The sequence below is a fragment of the Stegostoma tigrinum genome, chromosome 36 (assembly GCF_030684315.1).
Source record: "Stegostoma tigrinum isolate sSteTig4 chromosome 36, sSteTig4.hap1, whole genome shotgun sequence".
Taxonomy (NCBI): Eukaryota; Metazoa; Chordata; class Chondrichthyes; order Orectolobiformes; family Stegostomatidae; genus Stegostoma; species Stegostoma tigrinum.
The window spans coordinates 4,267,328-4,288,980 of record NC_081389.1 but is presented as its reverse complement, the minus strand read 5'-3'; the positions used below and the strand labels follow the sequence as shown (position 1 = coordinate 4,288,980).

General features: G+C 43.8%; 1 protein-coding gene across 1 annotated transcript in view; it reads left to right on the top strand.

Moving 5' to 3' along the window:
- The window catches only part of trip4 (thyroid hormone receptor interactor 4), a 138,935-nt gene that overhangs the window by 46,569 nt on the left and 70,713 nt on the right, over positions 1 to 21,653 (top strand). The window contains exons 9-10 of the mRNA XM_048520687.2: positions 386 to 579; positions 4,200 to 4,324. Of these exons, the coding sequence (XP_048376644.1) occupies positions 386 to 579; positions 4,200 to 4,324 (319 nt within the window). The remainder of the gene's footprint in view (positions 1 to 385; positions 580 to 4,199; positions 4,325 to 21,653) is intronic.

The window sequence follows — 21,653 nt, the reverse complement described above, 5'->3', positions numbered from 1 at the left end:
GTAGAGAAAAACCGTGTTAATGTTTCGAATCTGGTATGATTCTTCAGAATTCTGAATCGCTTCTGAAGTAGAGCTAGACTGGGTTTGAAACGTTAACTCTGTTTCCTTCTCCACATACACTGGCAGACCTGCTGAATTTCTCCAGCATTTCCTGTTTTTCTTTGCTTTTCAGCATCTGCAGTATTTTGCTTTTATTTTGAAAAATCATGGAAATTGTAGAAGTATTTGAAGACCAGAAATGGAACAAATCTCGGGTCAGTTGATATGGAGAGCGGCTTCTTTCTGCATTGTGATTTCTGTGTTCCTTGTTTGAATTCCATATCCACATGTGTATTTTTCTGTGTCTGGATTCTATTTATGCCCAAGCTTTATCTTACCTCTGCAGTATGTAGAACTGACAGGAGCAAGTGCTCATAGGAGAGGGATTGATAATCACTTGCAGAACAGAGTCAGTGACGTTGCTTCTGAGCGGAACCGTTTGAGGATTCAGGACCGAGAGCTGTTGGAGATGTCTGATCTCGGGATGTGTCTCAGTATGCATCAGCCTTGGGCTTCCCTACTTGTAAGAGGCATCAAAAGGTAAGAACCATATGATACATATCACAAGCTGTAAATATTCAGTGTACAATTGGATCAAGTGTGACATTGGCTTTGCCACTTAATGATATGAGAATAACACTGGAGAGGCGGAGGGAATTTGAATCCAGTTGGATTTTGCAAACTATTGAAGGCATTGCTGCTTCCATTCAAATATAACTTTCAGTGTCACCCACTAGCCACAAACTGACTGTCAATTTGAAGCCTTGTTCATCCCATTTTCTCCTAAATAGACTGAGACGTCTTCACGTGACCCCATTCTATGTCTGTTATTGGACCTGTCGTTCCAGCTGATGGGGTACATTGAGAAAACTATAACCAAAATAAACTAATTACAATAGTGTATTCTTAATAACACAAGTAAATTTGACTTTAGAAATCATAGAAATTTGCAGCATGGAAAGATGCCACTGGTTCAGTCATGTCTACGTTGGCCCACAAGTAGCCAGCCAGCTTAATTCCACTGCCCAGATCTTAGTCTGCAACTACGGAGGTAGTGACACTTGAAGGGCAAAATCCTAATCCCAATTTGGATATGTGCTACTTAAATGCTGTGAAGATTCGATCTTTCCCAATTTATTCAGATAATGGGTTTCAGACCTCTACCACCTCTGAGTGGAAAGAAAATTATATTGAATTCTGTGGATTTAGGCCTTTGCCCCCACCCTTGTTTTTAACTCCTTTATACAAGAGAAACAGGTCCTTCCTATTTAATGTATCTGTACTACATTATAATTTTACTCGTTCTCCTCTAAAGAAAACGCCAATCTGTCCAATCTTACCCCGTAATTAAAATTCCTCAGTCCAGGCAACGTCCTCATATATCCTCTGTACACTGTTCAGTCTTATTGCATTTATTTAATAATGTAATGATTCAAACTGCACAGTTCTGCAGCTGTGGCCTGAGCAATGTTTCTTCCAGTTCCAGCATAACCACTGAGCTGTTGTATTCTGTTCATCGACTCATAATGGCAAGCATCCTGTGCATTCTTGACCACCTTATCCATCTGTCCAGCCAGCTTATGTGATATGTGAACGTATACCTCTAGGATTTTCCTCTATCAATGCTTCATGGTGCTAATTATTAGACTGTATAAACTTATTATGTATTTATTTGTCTTGTTAGTCTTCCCCAAATGGAGAACCTCCTAACAGATTGGGGAGGCCATAAAAGGATGAATTGTCAGCGCTATTGTGTCTCTGAATGCCTGACTCAGTGGGAAACAGTGCAAACAGTACTATCAAAGGCTATGCAGGTCTCTGAAGAGTGATTACACCCAGTGATATTAATCATGGATAATTCTAAATAAAAATTATCCTGTCCTCAGAAATATTTTCCATTTTTGTTTTCAATCACCAATGAGATTATGCTCACTTAAATAAAGTAAGTACTTGATCTATTCTTTCTCCATTTTTAAAAAAAACAATAATAAAGTCATAGCTCTTGCCCCGTCTGGTAGCACATTTCCAATCAGAGAATTGGGAAAGGGTCATTAGAGTGTCCACTTCCTTTGTTAGCTTTTCATCAACAGCCTAGGACATATTTGTGTTGGCCAACCAATTTGTTTTCTTTTGAGGATGTTAAACCTCTTCATTCTTTCTTTCTCATGCTCTTAATTTAATCTAATATTGAACACTCCTCCTCCCTTATTGCAGTTTCTTTATTGTTCATCATAGTGTGAAAACAGATGCAAAATCAAAAACCCTTTTGCACACACAGGTTTTCTTTTGGTGCCTTATTCAGTAAATCACCACTTTAATTCACCGTGCTTAAAAGTCATTTTGTCATTACCTTTTTGTTTTTAAAGCCTGTTTCCTTGAATTGCACTGATATTCCTAGTTTATATTGTTGTCTATTTGGGTTCCTTACATTTGATTGTCTCTGGCATGTCTCTCTGCCAATTTGCCTCCTGCCTAACCTTGCTTTCCCCCCTCCCACAATGCCCCCTGCTGTTGTATTAGGTCACTCGCTTCACCAATAAAATCAATTGCCTGATGATGCTTCTTAACTCCTGCTGAATGGGACTGATCTCGTAGCAGTGGTTGGTTAGGACAGGGACCTTAAAGCTGCCTGCGTAGAGTAAATTCTGCCACTAGATGGAGGCTGGTCAGCAAAGATGTATATTTTTATGAAGCATATTGTACAGTAATGTGTTGAGTTGCCTTTGGTTTGCAGTTAATGTATTTCTTTGAAGTATTTTATCTAGGACTGCACAGTGTGGTACATAGATGATGGAGTATTTCGTATTATACATTATTTCATTTTTAGAAATAATTGTACAAAGGATCCTAACTCTGACTTTAACATTGATTCCTCTGGTAATCTGATTCCCATTGTTTCACTAACGTTGCAATTCTCAGGCATGCAACTGTAAATTTGATGTGGGTTGACTATTGCCCCACTCTTTCTGTAGTTAGCCAGTTTGCTGTTTTTGTACACAGATATAATGCAAGCAGAGGCGAAATGAGGAGAATAAAGTTGTGCAGAGAGTTTGTTACAGAGATAGTAGGAACTGCCGATGCTGGAGAATCTGAGATAACACGGTATGAAACTGGGTGAACACAGCAGGCCAAGCAGCAATGAAGAAGGATCTAGGCCTGAAACATCAGCTTTTGTGCTCCTGAGATGCTGCTTGGCCTGCTGTGTTCATCCAGCCTCACACTTTGTTATCTTGGATTTAGTTAAGTATGAGATTGCAGTCAATAATTTTTCCACTGTTATTAATTTTAGGTTCCTGCCATTCAATTTCTTCCTTTATTTTGTGAATTTTAGATAAAATATGTTCTGTCTCACTCAGTACTGGCTGCTGCTTAATGGGATGAATCTTGTTTCTCGGAGGGTTGTGTATACAAACCATTCTCAAGAGTCTGGAGCTAAATGTTTTGACTGGCACTTAAAATACAGCGATTAGGAAGTTGTTGTATTGTTGGAGGTATTACATTTCAGATCAACTAGTGGATAAAATTATCCGATAGAGGTACGAAGTGCAAGGGAGTTCTTTCTGATGCCCTGGTTTCCCTGATTAAAACCAATAGCACAGAATGTCTCGTCATTTTTTTGTTTGCTGTTTTTGTAAGCCCTTGCTCATCGCAAATAGCACTGCCAGTCTGCTTTACAAAAGTGACTGCACTTAAAAAGTATTTCAACACAACATTGCATGTTCTGGAAATCTGGGGGTGGGGGTGGAGAAAAAAACAGTAAATGCTTGAAATACTCAAGCAGGTGTGGGCAGCCTCTGCAAAGAGAGAGGGAAAGAGTTATTGTCTCTGTCCTTAACCTTTCATGAGAACTGATGACGTGTTACCTCTGTTTCTTTCTCTTCAAATGCTGTCAGAACTGATTTCCAGCAGTCTTTTTATTACTTTAGAACTGCTTCATTTGCTGTGAACCACTTTGGGATGTCCTGAGGACAAGAAGGACACCTATGTATATGCATGTTTGATATATTCTCCTTTTACTTCATTAACCCATTTTAGAGCAAACTATTTTGATTATGGGATACCTATGGTTGTGTACTACTCCTGCCTATGAACATATAACCTTTGTATTTTGTGTGGGACCTTTTCTATATCTTTAAGCTTGATTTGCTTCCTCTTTGTAGGGCAGAGGGAAGATCCTGGTACACGTCGCACCGAGGCCGGCTGTGGATTGCTGCTGCTGCCAAAAGACCCTCACCACAGGAAATAACCGAGATTGAGGGGGCCTATAGGGCAATGCACGACAGAGGTAAACCACTTCATCCGGGACCAGTTTTTCAAACCTCTGCATTATTTCCAAGTGCATAAAACCACTCAAGAATATAATGTTGGAATATTCACTTGATGCATAGGGTGCACCTGTATTAACTGGTTCAGTTTAGCTCCAGGTTTAACTGAAGGTTTTTGATATTGTTAGCTTATGTTCTAACCTTATTTTTAAATTCAATTTTTGAAGTGAAATGCTTGTTTGGGAAAGAGCACTGAATATATGCTGCAGCATGTTAGTACTTTATATCTCAGTTTATACCGAAATACCCAGTTCTCGTTGACTTAGTCAGCTCTGTTGCACCATACTCTCTTTTAAACAAAATTAAATTCTTACTCTTAACCATGACCTTAGCCTTTCCTAATCTCTCTAACCACTTCCGTTCCTACAGCTTACGGAGGACTATTCTCTTCCATCACCACAGCGTACATGGCCATGCTGTAGCTGTGCAAACCATGACCTGTTCAATTCTCGCCATGATCTTTTCCACCTTGCCCTTTCTTCCCTCCTCTTAAGATGCTACTTAAATCCTGTGGTAATGTCATCTTTGGCATAGTATGTAATTTTCATAGAACCATAGAATCCCTACAATGTGATAGCAAGCCATCAAATCCACCCTGACCCTCCGAACAGCATCCTGACCAGACCCACCCCCGAGTACCCTATCCCTGTAACCCTGCATTTCCCATTTCTAACCCTGCATTTCCCATTTCTAACCCTGCATTTCCCATTTCTAACCCTGCATTTCCCATTTCTAACCCTGCATTTCCCATTTCTAACCCTGCATTTCCCATTTCTAACCCTGCATTTCCCATTTCTAACCCTGCATTTCCCATTTCTAACCCTGCATTTCCCATTTCTAACCCTGCATTTCCCATTTCTAACCCTGCATTTCCCATTTCTAACCCTGCATTTCCCATTTCTAACCCTGCATTTCCCATTTCTAACCCTGCATTTCCCATTTCTAACCCTGCATTTCCCATTTCTAACCCTGCATTTCCCATTTCTAACCCTGCATTTCCCATTTCTAACCCTGCATTTCCCATTTCTAACCCTGCATTTCCCATTTCTAACCCTGCATTTCCCATTTCTAACCCTGCTAGCCTGCACAACCCTGGACATTATGACCAATTTAGCATGGCCATTTTACCTAACCTGCACATCGTTAGTCTGTTGGAGGAAAACAGGCAGACAGGACTGATTGCACTCCTGTTTTTGCTTTGCTCAAGGGGTAGTTTGTTAAAATGATCTGTTGTTACTGGATGAATACCTTAAGAAGGCACCTGAGTAGAACAGGATCTGTGACTAGTGACAGGTAACTGACATATAGTGCCGAGAATTTATTTAACACCTTTCGTGTACACGTACAGTCCCATAAGAATTAGAATCAATATTCAGCCTTTTGATTCTGTTCCTGTCTTGCCTATCGTGGTTGGTCTGTAGCCCAACTCCATTTGATCAACACAAATATGCTACTTTGATACTGTCATTGGCTGATATTTTATCTTCCCAATCTCAGTCTTGGGATTTTCACTTTGGCTCTTCCACAGCCTTTCAGAGAAGTAAGTTTCATACTTTCAGTATAGATTTTGTGAAACTGTTTCACCTCTGAATTGCCTAGCTCTAATTTTAAGATTGTGCCTCCTTGATCTGCACTAGTTCATCAAAGGAAGTCATTTCTGTATGTCCCTAGTAAAACCTTTTGTTATTGTAGATCACGTCCATAGAGTATACCTCGCAGATGCTGGCCATTTGATCCGGCCACTCTGTGCAATGTGCTTCATCTGAGACTCTCACCAACTTTCTGCATTTGAATCAGACCATAATCTTCAATTCCCTTTCTCTTCATCATCTTATTTAGATTTTCCCTTAAATGCCATTCACTTTAACTCTCCCTGTGTCAGTAGTTGCCACATATTCTCCACTCTGAGTGCAGGGATTTGTTTTCAAATTCCTTATTTTCTTAATGAGTAGTTTATTAATGGGGTCTAAATTGCTCCTCCTCACAGAAGAAAACTGTTTACTTCATCAAAACCTTTCCTATCATTAGGAAAGAGAAGCAAGAGAAGCCCCAGCTGTTAATTTCCAGGTGGAGATAGCATCAGAGTTTATTTTTAAATACCTTCGCTAGCACCTTTTTATATCCGATTTATCACATAATGATCAGAACTGCAAAAGGTATTCCAAATATTTCCAACCATGGTTAAACAGAGGTTGAGCAAAACTTCTACACTATACCCTTCTATTCTGCTAAAAGTAAACCTGAGTACTTTATGCCCTAACTTGTACCAATTTCAAATTACTAGGCCCCTTTGTGTTTGCTGACATACATTGCTTTCCAATTTAAGGAACACTTCAATTTTAAACTTCTCATCCATGTTTACAAATCTCTCCATGGTTTCACCGTTCCCTCTGTCTGTAATCTCCCACAATCCCACATTTTGATAAACCTGCACTCCCTAAATTGTGGCATTTTCAGCATCCCAATTTTAATGATGCCACTAACAGCGCTATGCCTTCAGTTGCTGGGGTCTAGTCACTGGAATTCCGTCCCTAATCCTACCCACCAATCTACCTGAGTTCTTTTTTCTTCCCTTTTAAAATGTTGCTTCAAACCTTTGACCAAAGTTTTAATATTTCTTAATGGCTTTGTTTACTAACAATCCTGTGAAGTGCCTTTGGACATTTTTGCTTTGTCAAAGGGCATTATACAAGTACAAACTTTTTTGTATGACCCTTTTTAATCTTTGTTACTACATCTAGTGATTTACTCCCATTTCCTTTTCACCTCTGCTCCAACTAGATTCTCCTTTGCCTCATAAGGATATGACCTCTTTATGTTTCTTAATAAAATATAATATTTGCCCCGATGTTGAAATTCATTTGCCAATTATATGTTTATTCTGCAAGCTCGTCAATGGTTTTTGGAATTTTTTTACAGACCATCTCAGGTTTGACTATCTTGCCCTCCGTTCAGTGCCAGCTATAAATTTAGACATTGCATTTTAGATTCCAATATTAAATCATTAATATAAGTACTGAATGCTGATGGTCCCAGAGAAGATGACTGTGTGAGATTCCACTTTACAGCATCCGATTAGTTACCCTTTATCTTTGCTCTCTGCTTTCTTATTTGCAGCCAACTCACTTACACTTTGCCTTTGGTTCTGTGTGCTGTGATCTTGCTCATTAGTTCATGTTGTGGTACCTCTTCAGTAACTTTTTGAAAATAATTTTAAACACATACTTTTAAACAAGAGATGGCTCCTTAGCTTTATGGTGCTTCACTGCCAGTGAAATGTATTTCAGATGTATCCAGCAATGCAGGCAAGTACTCCCCTAGTCACTTGTGTTAGAACACCGTAGACACTATGAATTCATAACATTCACCCTGCCTAGAGGAGTGGGACTGGGGGGGAAAAACACTACCATATGCTTACATGTGGAATATGGAGGAGGAGGATGGGAATAAGTGCCGTGTGCTTGGAATTTGAGAATGACTTAATTTCCTTCCCTACCACCTCAGGTTCCAGGACCAGGTTGGATCCAGATTATAAGTGGCAACCTTATTTTAGCAGAAAAATACTGTAAATGATGAAGAATGGCAGCAAAGTTAATTGATTTCTGGAAGGGATGACGACATACAGATTTATTTACTTTGTCAGTAGTTCTGGAAGCACTGTCTGGGTGATTCTTGTAACATGGAGAGGTAGATGAGTGTTTTTCAAAAGCTGAAACAGTTCATTGTTTTTGTTGTAACAGTAATCCAAAGTTTACACGCTTTAGAGGGAAATTTAAGGACAGCGAAGACTCACCTGGAGTACTGTGTCCAGTTTTGGTCTCCCAGTTATAGCAAAGATATTAGTAAATTGGAGAGGCTTCATAAGAGATTTACCAGAATGTTGCTAGGTACAGAAGGTTTGGGTTATAAAGAAAGGCTGGATAGAGTCAGAGATAAGAGTGTGGAGCTGGAGGAACACAGCAGGCCAGGCAAAATCAGAGGAGCAGGCAAGTTGACGTTTCAAGTCGGGAAGGGTCCTGACCCGAAAGGTCAACTTTGCTGCTCCTCTGATTTTGCCTGGCCTGCTGTTTTCCTCCAGCTCCACACTCTGTTATCTCAGACTCCAGCATCTTCAGTTCTTACTGTCTCTGATAAAGTCGTGGAGGTTGTCCTATACAGAAACAGACCCTTCGGTCCAACTTGTCCATGCTGGGTGTCTTAAAATGCATAAAGGTGGATAAATCCCCTGATTAGGTGTATCCTAGAACCCTGTGGGAAGCAAGGGAAGTGATTGGAAGGCACCTTGCTGAGATACCTGAATCGTTAATAGCCATAGTGAGATACCAGAAGACTGGAGGTTGGCTAATGTGGTGCCATTGTTTGAGACAGGAAGTAAGAAAAAGCCAGGGAACTATAGACTAGTGACCCGAGTGGTCAGTGGGGGTCAAAATTGTTGGAGGAAATCCTGAGAGACAGGGTTTATATGTATTTCGAAAGGCAAGCGTTATCCTAAATTAATCTGGTTCCTTTTGCCAGCATTTGGCCCATATCTCTCTAAACACTTCCTATTCATAAACCCATTCAGATGCCTTTTAAATGTTGTTATCGAACCAGTCTCCACCACTTCCTCTGGCAGCTCGGTCTACACATGCACCACCCTCTGTGTGGAAAAGTTGCCCCCAGGTCCTTTTTTAAATCTTTCCCCTCTCACCTTAAGCCAATGCCCTCTAGTTTGTAATCCCCTACCTGGGGGAAAAGACCCTATTCACCCTAACCATGCCCCTCATGATTTTATTAACTTCTATAAGGTCACCCTGTAAGATGCTGATTGACAGGGAAATAGCCCCACCCTATTCAGCCTCTCCCTTTAGCTTCACGCCCTCCATCCTGGTAAATCTTTTCTGAACCTTTCAAGTTTTGCAACATCTTTCCTATAGTGGGGAGACCAGAATGGACACAGTATTCCAATTGTGGCCTAACCAATGTCCTGTACAGCTGCAATATGCCCTTCCAACTCCTATACTCAATGCATAGACCAATAAAGGCAAGTTTACAAGATGTCTTCTTCATTACCTGAAACTCCACTTGCAAGGAACTATAAACTTGCACTCCAAGGTCTGTTTGTTCAGCATTACTCCCCAGGGTGTAACCAATAAGTATACAAGTCCCACCCTGATTTGCCTTCCAAAGTGCAGCACCTCATATTTATCTAAATTAAACTTCATCTGCCATTCCTCAGCCCATTGGCCCACCTGATCAAGATTCCTTTGTACTCTGAGGTAACCACCTCCTCTGTTCACTGCACATCAATTTTGATGTCATCTGCAAACTCACTAACTATATCTCCTATGTTCACCTACAAATCATTTATATAAATGACAGAAAGCACTGGATACAGCACTGATCCTTATGGCACACCACTTGTCTTCATTCTGAAAACCAGCACTGCACCACCACCCTGTGTTTTGTCTTCAAAACTGTTTTATATCCAAATGGCTAATTCTCCAAGTATTCTATATGATCTGACCTTGCTAACCAGTCCACCATGAGGAACCTTGTCATCCACCGTTCTGCCCTTATCAGTTCTCTTCGTTGCTACTTCAAAAAACTCAGTCGAGTTAGTGAGACATGACTTCCCACACAGAAAGCCATGTTGACTATCTCTAATCAGGACTTGCCTTTTGAAATACATGTAAATCCTGTCTCTCAGGATTCCCTCCAACAACTTGACCACCGCTGCTGTCAGGCTTGCCAGTCTATAGTTCCCTGGCTTTTTCTTACCACCTTTCTTAAATAGTGGTACCACATTAGCCAACCTCCAGACTTCTGGCACCTCACCTGTGGCTATTGATGATACAGCTATCTCAGCAAGGTGCCCACCAATCATTTCCCTAGCTTCCCACAGAGTTCTCGGGTACACCTGATCAGGCTCCAGGGACAGTGTGTACAAGAAAATTTCCTGATTCTAGGGATGGTGTAAAACTTGACCTGCTGTTGAAAAATAGGCAGGCAGGTGACTGAGGTGACGGTGGGGAGCACTTTGGGGCCAATGACCATAATTCTAATAGTTCTAAAGTCGTGATGGAAAAGGATAGACCGGATTTAAAAGTGAAAGTTCTAAAATGGAGGAAGGTACAAGTCTTCAGTACTATTGCTGGAATGTTGTCAGGGCCAGTAGCCTTTGCAGTATCCACTGTCTTCAACCATTTCTTGACATCACATGGACTGAATCAAATTGGCTGAAGACTGGTATCTGTAATGCTAGGGACCACTAAAGGAGGCCGAGCTGGATAACTGGGTACTTCTGGCTGAAGATTGCTGCGAATACTTCAGCCTTATTTTTTGCACTGATGTGCTGGGCTCTTCCATCATTGAAGAAGGGGATATTTTTGGAGCCTCCTCCTCCAGTGAGTTATTTAATTATCCACCACCATTCATGACTGGATGTGGCAGGACTGCAGAACTTAGATCTGATCCATTATTATGGGATTGCTCAGCTTTGTCTACCACTTACTGCTTTCGCTGTTTGGTGTGCGAGTAGTCCTGTTTGATGGCTTCATCAGGTTGACACTTCATCTTCAGGCATGCCTGGTGCTATTCCTGGCATGCCCTCTGCACTGTTTATTGAACCAGGATTGATGCTCTGGCTTGATGGTAACAGTTGAGTGGGGGATATGCTGGGTCATGATGTTACAGATTGTGCTGGAGTAAAGTTCTGCTAATAATGATGGCCTGCAGGACCCCATAGATGCCCAGTCTTGATTTGCTAGATATGTGCAAAGTCTGCCCCATTTAGCACAGTCCTTGTGGAGACAAAGTCCCGCCTTCACATTGAGGACAACCTTCATTGTGTTGTGTGGCACTATCACCATTTAGCACGGTGATAGTGCCACACAACACAATGAAGGTTGTTCTCGATGTGAAGGCAGGACTTTGTCTCCACAAGGACTGTGCGATGGTCACTCTTACCGATACTGTGATGGACAGATGCATCTGCAGCTGGCATATTGGTGAGGATGAGGTCAAGTATGTTTTTCCCCCTCGTGGTGGTGCTCCCTCACCACCTGCCTCAGACCCAGTCTAGCAGCTATGTCCTTTATGCAGTACTGCTGCCGAGCAACTCTCGGTGGTGGACATTGAAATCCCCTACACAGAGTATATTTTGTGCCCTTGCCATCCTCAGTGCTTGCTCTAAGTGTTGCTCGACATTGAGGAGTACTGATTCGTCAGATAAGGGAAGACAGTATGTGGTCATCAGTAGGAGATTTCCTTGCCCATGTTTAACATGAAGCCATGTTGAGGACTCCGAAAGCAACTCCTGACTGTGTACCACTGAGCCGCCGCCTCTGCTGGTGAGACAGGGCATATCCAGAGATGGTGATGGTGGTGTCTGGGACATTGTTTGTAAGGCCTGATTCTTGAGTACAACTATGTCAGGCTGTTGCTTGACTAGCCTGTGAGGCAGCTCTCTTAGTTTTGGCACTAACCCCCGGATGTTAGTGAGGAGGACTTTTCATGGTCGTCACGGCTGTTTCTGCAGTTGTCTTTTCCAGTGCCTAGGTGGATGCCAGGCGATCCATCCAGATCCATTTTTTTTGAGTCTTTGTAGCAATTGGTACTTCTGAGTGGCTTGCTAAGCCATGTCAGAGGGCAGTTGAGAGTCAGCCTCATTGCTGTGGGTCTGGAGTCGTGTGTAGGCCAGACCAGGTGAGGGTGGCAGGTGTCCTCCCTTGAAGGACATTAGTGAACCAGATGGGTTAATCCGACAAATGGCGATGATTTCATGGTGATCAGTAGATTCGTAATTCCAGACTTTGTTTTTTTGAATTCCAACTCCACCATCTGCCGTGGTGGGATTCAAATCCGGGCCCCCAGAACGTCAGCTGGGTTTATGGATGAATAGCCTAGTGGTACCACTAGTCAGTCACCTATCCCAATGTTTTGGCATCAACTATTTCCTGCGGTAATGAATTCCACAGGCTCGCTACTCTTTGGGTGATGAAACGTCTCCTCATCTCCGTCCTACATGGTCTACCCTGAATCCTCATACTGTGACCCTTGATTCTGGATACACCCACCGTCGCGAACATACCCGGAGTTCTTCTGCCTTGTCTGTTATGCCTCTTGCCTTGAAATGAATGCAGTTTAATTGATCAGTCCTATCTGATAGTTCTCTGCCTTATTCCTGCCTGTTTGACTTACTCCTTTTCCCAACTGTATCAGCCTCAGACTGATCTCTCTTTCCTCAAATCTCCCTGTGTCGTCCGTGGCACCTCCCATCACGTGCTACCATTTTAAATCCATTCAGGCAGCTCTATCAAATCTCCCCACCAGTATATTAGTCCCCTCCTAATTCGGGTGCAATCTGTCCTCCTTATACAGGTCACTTCTACCTCAGAGGAGATTCCAATGATGCAAAAAGGTGACTCCTTCTCCCCTGCACCAGCCCCTCAGCCATGCATTCATCTGCTCTACCCTCACTAGCTCATGGCATGGGGAGTAATCCAGATATTACTACCCTTTTAAATTCTTGCCTAACTTCCATTTCTGGTTGAGCAGCAGTGCGAGCGGGAGCTTGGAGCAGGGGCCTGTTGGGAAGCCAGTGAGTCATTGCTTTTGAATCATTAAAAAGCTTACCTCGTGAATAGGTGGAGGTACGCTGAGCAGGGGCGGACACGGGTCTGCTGAGTAAGTGAGGTAATATATTTGTGTGGTTGCGTTACCCGAAACACTACTCGGGTAGTGTCTCCCACCCATCCTCCTCCTCTAACCAAAAAAAAAGGTTCTGTGCACCTGACTGGTAAGCTAACAAGTTTATTTTTCATTCTTTATTTGTTAACAGTCTCTTCGGGAATTTAGAATAATGGGAATGGAGGTCAGGGCAGTTGCATGTTCCTCCTGCAAAATGTGGGAGGTAAGGGTCACCACTAGTGTCCCTGCTGACTACATCTGCGGGAAGTGCACCCAACTCCAGCTCCTTGAAAAACGCGTTAGGAAACTGGAGCTGGAGCTGGATGAACTTCGGATCATTTGGGAGGCAGAGAGGGTTATTGAGAGGAGTTACAGGGAGGTAGTCACTCCTCAAGTACAGGAGAAAGGCAGATGGGTTACGGTCGGGGACGGAAAGGGAACCGGCAGGCAGTGCGGGGAATCCCTGTGGCCATTCCCCTCAACAATAAGTATACCGTTTTGGATACTGTTGCGGGGAGGGGACTTACCAGGGGAAAGCAGTGGGGCACAGGTCTCTGGCACAGAGTCTGTCCCTGCTGCTCAGAAGGGAAGGGGGAAGAGGAGCAGAGCAGTAGTCATTGGGGACTCCATTGTTAGGGGGACAGATAGGAGGTTCTGTGGGGACGAGAGAGACTCACGGTTGATGTGTTGCCTCCCAGGTGCCAGCGTGCGTGATGTCTCTGATTGTGTTTTTGGGATTCTTAAGGGGTAGGGGGAGCAGCCCCAAGTCATGGTCCACATTGGCACCAACGACATAGGTAGGAAGAGAGACGGGGATTTAAGGCAGAAATTTAAGGGAGCTAGGATGGAAGCTGAGAGCTAGGACGAACAGAGTTGTTGTCTCTGGTTTGTTGCCCGTGCCACGTGCTAGTGAGGCAAGGAATAGGGAGAGAGAGGAGTTGAACACGTGGCTACAGGGATGGTGCAGGAGGGAGGGTTTTGGATTCTTGGATAATTGGGGCTCTTTCTGGGGTAGGTGGGACCTCGACAAGCAAGATGGTCTTCACCTGAACCAGAGGGGTACCGATATCCTGGGGGGGAAATTTGCTAAGGCTATTCGGGTGGGTTTAAACTAATTCAGCAGGGGGATGGGAACCAAAATTGTAATTCGAGTATAGAAAAGATTGAGAGTAGGGTGGTCCGAAATAAAGCTTCAGGGACGCAAGATGGCACCGGCAAGCAAGAAGTTGGTTTGAGGTGTGTCTACTTCAATGCCAGGAGCGTCCGGAATAAGGTGGGTGAACTTGCAGCATGGGTTAGTACCTGGAACTTGGATGTTGTGGCCATTTCGGAGACATGGATAGAGCAGGGACAGGAATGGTTGTTGCAGGTTCCAGGATTTAGATGTTTCAGTAAGAACAGAGAAGATGGTAAAAGGCAGGGAGGTGTGGCATTGTTGGTCAAGGACAGTATAGTTGCAGAAAGGATGTTTGGGGACTCGTCAACTGAGGTAGTATGGGCTGAGGTTAGAAACAGGAAAGGAGAGGTCACCCTGTTGGGAGTTTTCTATAGGCCTCCGAATAGTTCCAGAGATGTAGAGGAAAGGATAGCAAAGATGATTCTCAATAGAAGTGAGAGAGACAGGGTAGCTGTCATGGGGGACTTCACCTTTCCAAATATTGACTGGGAACACTACAGTTCGAGTACTATAGATGGGTCAGATTTTGTCCAGAGTGTGCAGGAGGGCTTCCTGACACAGTATGTAGATAGGCCAACAAGGGGTGAAGCCACATTAGATTTGGTACTGGGTAATGAGCCTGGCCAGGTGTTAGATTTGGAAGTAGGTGAGCACTTTGGTGATAGCGATCACAATTCTGTTATGTTTGCTTTAGTGATGGAAAGGGATGGGTGTATACCACTGGGCAAGGGTTATAGCTGGGGGAAAGGCAATTACGATGAGAGTAGGCAAGATTTAGGGAGCATAGGATGGGGAAGGAAACTGCAGGAGATGGGCACATTAGAAATGTGGAGCTTATTCAAGGAAAAGCTCCTGTGTGTCCTAGATAAATATGTACCTGTGAGGCAGGGAGGAAGCTGTAGAGTGCGGGAGCCGTGGTTTACGAAGGAGGTGGAATCTCCGGTCAAGAGGAAGAAGAAGACTTTTATGTTAGGATGAGATGTGAAGGCTCAGTTAGGGTGCTTGAGGGCTACGAGGCAGCCAGGAAAGACCTAAAGAGAGAGCTCAGAAGAGTCAGGAGGAGACATGAGAAGTTGTTGGCAGATAGGATCAGGGTAAACCCTAAGGTTTTCTACAGGTATTTAAGGAATAAAAGAATGATGAAAGTAACATTAGGGCCAATCAAGGATAGTAGTGGTAAGTTGTGTGTGGAGTCAGAGGAGATAGGGGAAGCGCTAAATGAATATTTTTCAACAGTATTCACTCTAGAAAACGACAATGTTGTCGAGGAGAATACTGGGATACAGGCTACTAGACTAGGTGGGATTGAGGTTCACAAGGAAGAGGTATTAGAAATCCTACAGAGGGTGAAGATAGATAAGTCCCCTGGGCCGGATGGGATTTATCCTCGGATCCTCTGGGAAGCCAGGGAGGAGATTGCCGAGCCTTTGGCATTGATCTTTAACTCGTCATTGTCTACAGGAATAGTGCCAGACGACTGGAGGATAGCAAATGTGGTTCCCCTGTTCAAGAAGAGGAGTCGAGACAACTCTGGTAATTATAGACCAGTGAGCCTTACCTCAGTTGTTGGTAAAGTGTTGGAAAAGGTTATAAGGGATAGGATTTATAATCATCTAGAAAAGAATAATTTGATTAGGGATAGTCAGCACGGTTTTGTGAAGGGAAGGTTGTGCCTCAGAAACGTAATTGAGTTCTTTGAGAAGGTGACCAAACACGTAGATGAGAGTAAACCGGTTGATGTGGTGTATATGGATTTCAGCAAGGCGTTCGATAAGGTTCCCCACAGTAGGCAATTGTACAAAAGGCGGAGGAATGGGATTGTGGGAGATCTCGCAGTTTGGATTGGAAATTGGCTTGCTGAAAGAAGACAGAGGGTGGTAGTTGATGGGAAATGTTCATCCTGGAGACCAGTTACTAGTGGTGTACCGCAAGGGTCGGTGTTGGGTCCACTGCTGTTTGTCATTTTTATAAATGACCTGGATGAGGGCGTAGAAGGATGGGTTAGTAAATTTGCAGACGACACTAAGGTCGGTGGAGTTGTGGATAGTGACGAAGGATGCTGTAGGTTGCAGAGAGACATAGATAAGCTGCAGAGCTGGGCTGAGAGGTGGCAAATGGAGATTAATGCGGACAAGTGTGAGGTGATGCAGTTCAGTAGGAGTAACCGGAATGCAAAGTACTGGGCTAATGGTAAGATTCTTGGTAGTGTAGATGAGCAGAGAGATCTCGGTGTCCATGTCCACAGATCCTTGAAAGTTGCCACCCAGGTTGACAGGGCTGTTAAGAAGGCATACAGTGTTTTAGCTTTTATTAATAGAGGGATCGAGTTCCGGAACCAAGAGGTGAAGCTGTACAAACTCTGGTGCGGCCGCACTTGGAGTATTGTGTACAGTTCTGGTCACCGCATTATAAGAAGGATGTAGAAGCTTTGGAAAGGGTGCAGAGGAGATTTACTAGGATGTTGCCTGGTATGGAGGGAAGGTCTTACGAGGGAAGGCTGAGGGACTTGAGGCTGTTTTCGTTAGGGAGGTAACTTAATTGAAACATATAAAATAATCGGAGGATTAGATAGGGTGGATAGGGAGAGCCTTTTTCCTAGGATGGTGACGGCGAACACGAGGGGCATAGCTGTAAATTGAGGGGTGAAAGATATAGGACAGATGTCAGAGGTGGCTTCTTTACTCAGTAGTAAGGGAATGGAATGCTTTGCCTGCAGTGGTAGTAGATTCGCCAACTTCAGGTCCATTTAAGTCGTCATTGGATAAGCATATGGACGTACATGGAATAGTGTAGGTTAGATGGGCTTGAGATCGGTATGACAGGTCGGCACAACATAGAGGGCCGAAGGGCCTGTACTGTGCTGTAATGTTCTATGTTCTATGTTCTATGTTCCTATATTCTCTCCTCAGAATCTTGTTCCTTTCTTGTCCTATGTCTTTAGTTCCATTGTGTTGAACAACCTCCCTCTTGTCCCTCTTGCCTTGAAAACATTCTGCACCTGCTTGAAGCAATCCTTGATCTTGCTACCAGAGAGGTAGCACACCATTCTGATGTCTTGTTGTCATCAGCAGAAATGTCTGTCAGTGCCTCTGATTAGAGAGTTCCCTATCACATTTGATTGCTTGGAACCTGGCTTAACCTCGTTGCATTAAAACCAGTCTCGATATCAGAAACCTAACTGTCAGTGCTGCATCCCCTGAGAGTCCATCACCACCTACATTTTCCAAACCAGCGTACGCATTTGAGATGGGTACAGCCAGGGGAGTCTCCTGCACTACCTGCCTACCTCTCCTACCTTTCCTGGAGGTCACCTGTCTATCTGACTTTATCCTCAACTTATCTCCCTTCTTGCTACTGCCATCGATCACATCCCCAGCTCTTGTAAATTCCACATTGCCTCTGACGACCGCTCCAACCAATCCATGTGATTCGATAGGTTTCGCAACCAAGCACGCTTCCTGCAGACATCGTATCAGTTGCGTGGAAACGCTCCCTAATCTCCCACATCCGACAGGAAGAGCTCATCACTAAACTAAAGGCCATTTTTGCACTTAACGATCTACAGACCAAAAAAAAGCACAGCCTTACAGCTCTGAGAAGCACTGTTCCAGGCCAACTTCATACTATATTTTTTATACTTTTCAAACTTAATCAAGAGATAGATCTCAATAAAAATATATAATCAAAAAAGAGTCCACTCTATTGACTATAGAGATAACAAGGTGTAGAGCTGGATGAACACAGCAGGCCAAGCAGCATCTTAGGAGCAGGAAGGCTGACATTTCGGGCCTAAACCCTTCTTCAGAAATGATTGACTATTGTAGTTTTGCAAAAAAAGATTAAACTTAAAAAAAAAATACTGTCCACTTAGCTGCTCTCCTTCTGTGAGCTCCCCCATACAGGTTTCTCCAAGGTGACCTGTGAATTTCGTCGTTTGTTAATTTTTTTTTTAGATGAACTCTGATGCCCAGAAATACTTGAAAGCAAACAGCAGAGGCATTAAGCTATGCCTGCCTCTTTGTAGGTTACATGGAACAATCCCTCTTCGGTAGTTACACTGACCCTAAACCCCACCTCTTCCTGAGTTATATTGATGACTGTATCGGCGCCGCCTTGTGCTCCCATGAGGAACTCCAACAGTTCATCCACTTCACCAGCACCTTCCACCTCAACCCTAAAGTTCACCTGGACCATCTCTAATACTGCTCTCTCCTTCCTGGACCCCCTCTGTCTCCATCTCTGGCAACCGCCTAGAAACTAATATCCATTTCAAGCCCACTGACTCACACAGCTACCTAGAATACGCCTCCTCCCACCCACCTTCCTGCAAGAATGTCATCCCCTATTCCCAATTCCTTTGCCTCCACCACATCTGCTCCCAGGATGAGGCATTTTACTCCCATACACCTCAGATATCCTTGTTTTTCAAGGACCACAACTTCCCTTAGTGGTCGAGAACGTCCTCGACCGTGTCTCCCGCATTTCCTGTAATTCATCCCTCACACCCCCTCCCCACAACAACAAACAAAATAGAATCCCCCTCGTTCTCACCCCACCAACCTCCAGATCCAACGCATCATCCTCCGACACTTCCGCCAACTGCAATCCGACCCCACCACCAAAGACGTTTTTCCGTCCCCACCCTTATCTGCTTTCTGGAGAGACCACTCTTTCCGTGACTCCCTTGTCCGCTCCACACTCCCCTCCAGCCCCAACACACCCAGCGCTTCTCCTTGCAACTGCAGCAAGAACTGCACCACTCCCCTCAACCCCATTTCAGGCCCCAAGAAGACCTTCCACATCAAGCAGATTTACACCTGCACATCTGCTAATGTGGTGTACTGCATCCGCTGTTCCCGTTATGGCCTCCTCTACATCAGGGGAAACCAAGCGGAGGCTTGGGGACTGTTTTGCAGAACACCTCCACTTGGTTCGCACGAAACAACTGCACCTCCCAGTCACGAACCATTTCAACTCCCCCTCCCATTCCACAGACAACATGTCCATCTTGGGTCTCCTGCAGTGCCACAACGATGCGACTTGAAGGTTGCAGGAACAGCACCTCATATTCCACTTTGATACCACAGGGTTGCAGGATTCCCAATGTGGACTTCACGAGCTTCAAAATCTCCCGTTCCCCCAACCACATCCCAAAACCAGCCCAGCTTATCCCCGCCTCCCTAACCTGTCCTTCCTCTCACCTATCCCCTCCGCACACCTCAAACCCCACCCCCATCTCCTACCTACTAACCTTATCCCGCCCTCTTGACCTGTCTGTCCTTCCTGGACTGAACTATACCCTCCCTAACTCTCCACTTACACCCACGTTTACTGGCTCTATCCCTGCCTCTTTGACGTTCTGTCTCCACTCCACCTATCTTCTCCTCTATCCATCTTCTATCCACCTCCCCCTTTCTCCCTATTTATCTCAGAACCCCCTTCCCCTCCCCCTTTTCTGAAGAAGGGTCTAGGCCTGAAACGTCAGCTTTCCTGCTCCTCCGATGCTGCTTGGCCTGCTGTGTTCATCCAGCTCCTCACTTTGTTATCACTTATAGCAGAGGCACTTAGCTGTGCAGGTTACTGCTAGGCCAGCTGGAACTTTTTTCACTGGAGCAGAGGAGGTTGCAAGGTGACCTTACGGAAGTTTATAAAATCATGAGGGATATAGGTACAATTAATGGTAGTTTTTTTTCCCCTAACGTGAGGGATTTCAAGACTAGGGGAGACATTTTTAAAATGAAAGGAGAGAGATTTGAACAAGACATATGGGGCAATTTTTGTTTTTTGCACAGGGCGGTTCGCATGTGGAATGAACTTCCTGAAGAAGTGGTGCATGTGGGCACAATTTTAACTTTAAATGACATTTGGATAAGTAATTGAATGGGAAAGGTTTGGAGGGATATGGGTCAGGAGCAGACAGGTGGGATGTGCGTAGATTGGAATTATTTTTGGCATGGACTGTTGAGCCAAAATGTCTGTTTCAGTGCTGTGTGACTCTATATCAAGGATTAATGAATTTACAGACTAGCTATATCATGGTTTCCAAATACAGGCTGCTATATCAGTATAGTGCTGAGGATGCTACAGTTCCAGACTACCATCTTTTAAATGAGATGTTAAACTGAGGACTGCCTTCAGTTTCTCAGGTGGGTATTAAAGATCCCATAGCTGTATTTTGAAGAACAGCAGAGGTGTTCCTGGTGTTAATGGCCAACATTTTATTCCTCAATCAACATCACTAAAACCAATCATGTGGTCATTATCGCATAGCTTTTTGTGGGATTGTTCTACTTCAAACCTACTTTGAGACTGTTTGGGTTGATAAGTTTAAGTTCGTTCTTTAGAATTAGAAGGAGAATTGTGAAAAGGATTTGCATCTTCTGAAATTATCGGATTAACTTCTCACCTAATCAGACCCTTGGCATTGCATCAAGAGCAAGACAAACCCAAATCCCAGTGATTTCTGAAACTTTTCTGCTTCAGGCAAAAGTTTTCCATTGGCCAAGGGAAGCATATACTTCCAAGGAAACTTTCAAGTTAATTGATAACTTGATCCAAAAGCTGAGCATGTTGACTATGAACAATCCTATTTTGCTTGATTTATGCCTATCCTATGTGTGTGCACTATGTATTTAATTCATTGTCCATGTAATTGTTCAGGTAAATGTAAGTGCATGGACAAGAACACAATTTTCAGATTTTCATAAACTTGTATACTTCTATTCTTTGAGGTTTGGTTCTGACAATGGCGTTGCATTGATGTTTGGAGCTCAGTCATGTAGCATAGAAGTAGGCCTTTCAGCCCTTTGTTGCTTTGAGGTAGCTTTCTAGTAGTCTCACTCGCGGCTTCTTCCCGTACAAAGTATACAGTGTGGAGCTGGAGTAACACAGCAGGTCAGGCAGCATCAGAGGAGCAGGAGAATCAGCGTTTCAGTCCTAGACCTTTCATCAGTCCTGATGAAGGATCTAGGCCCCAAATGTGAACTCTCTCACTTCTCTGATGCTGCCAGAGATTCTGTGTTCTTCCAGTTCCACACCGTATTGCCTCTGACTCCAACATCCGCAGTTCTTGCTATCTCCTGTACAAAGCATTCCTTTTCTAATGTTTATCCAATTCTCTTTTGAAAGTAACTGTTGAATCTGCTTTAGATAGTGCATTCCAGGTCGTCATAACTCAACGTCAAAAGAATCTCTTTTGCCCTGCTCTGAGGCTTAATTTACCAGTAACCTTAAATTTGTACTATCTGGTTTTTGATGCTCCTGTTTGTTTTTCCCCATCCACTGCCAAAAACCCTTCGTAATAAGTTGTTTGTTGTAACGTCATACTATTTTATGTACAACCTGTGGACTCTGGAAAGCTTATTCAAAATGGCCCATCAAAGGCTGTTTTCCAGACCTTGTTGAAAAAAAGTTAGTTAGTGGCATGTGGGCATTGCTGACTG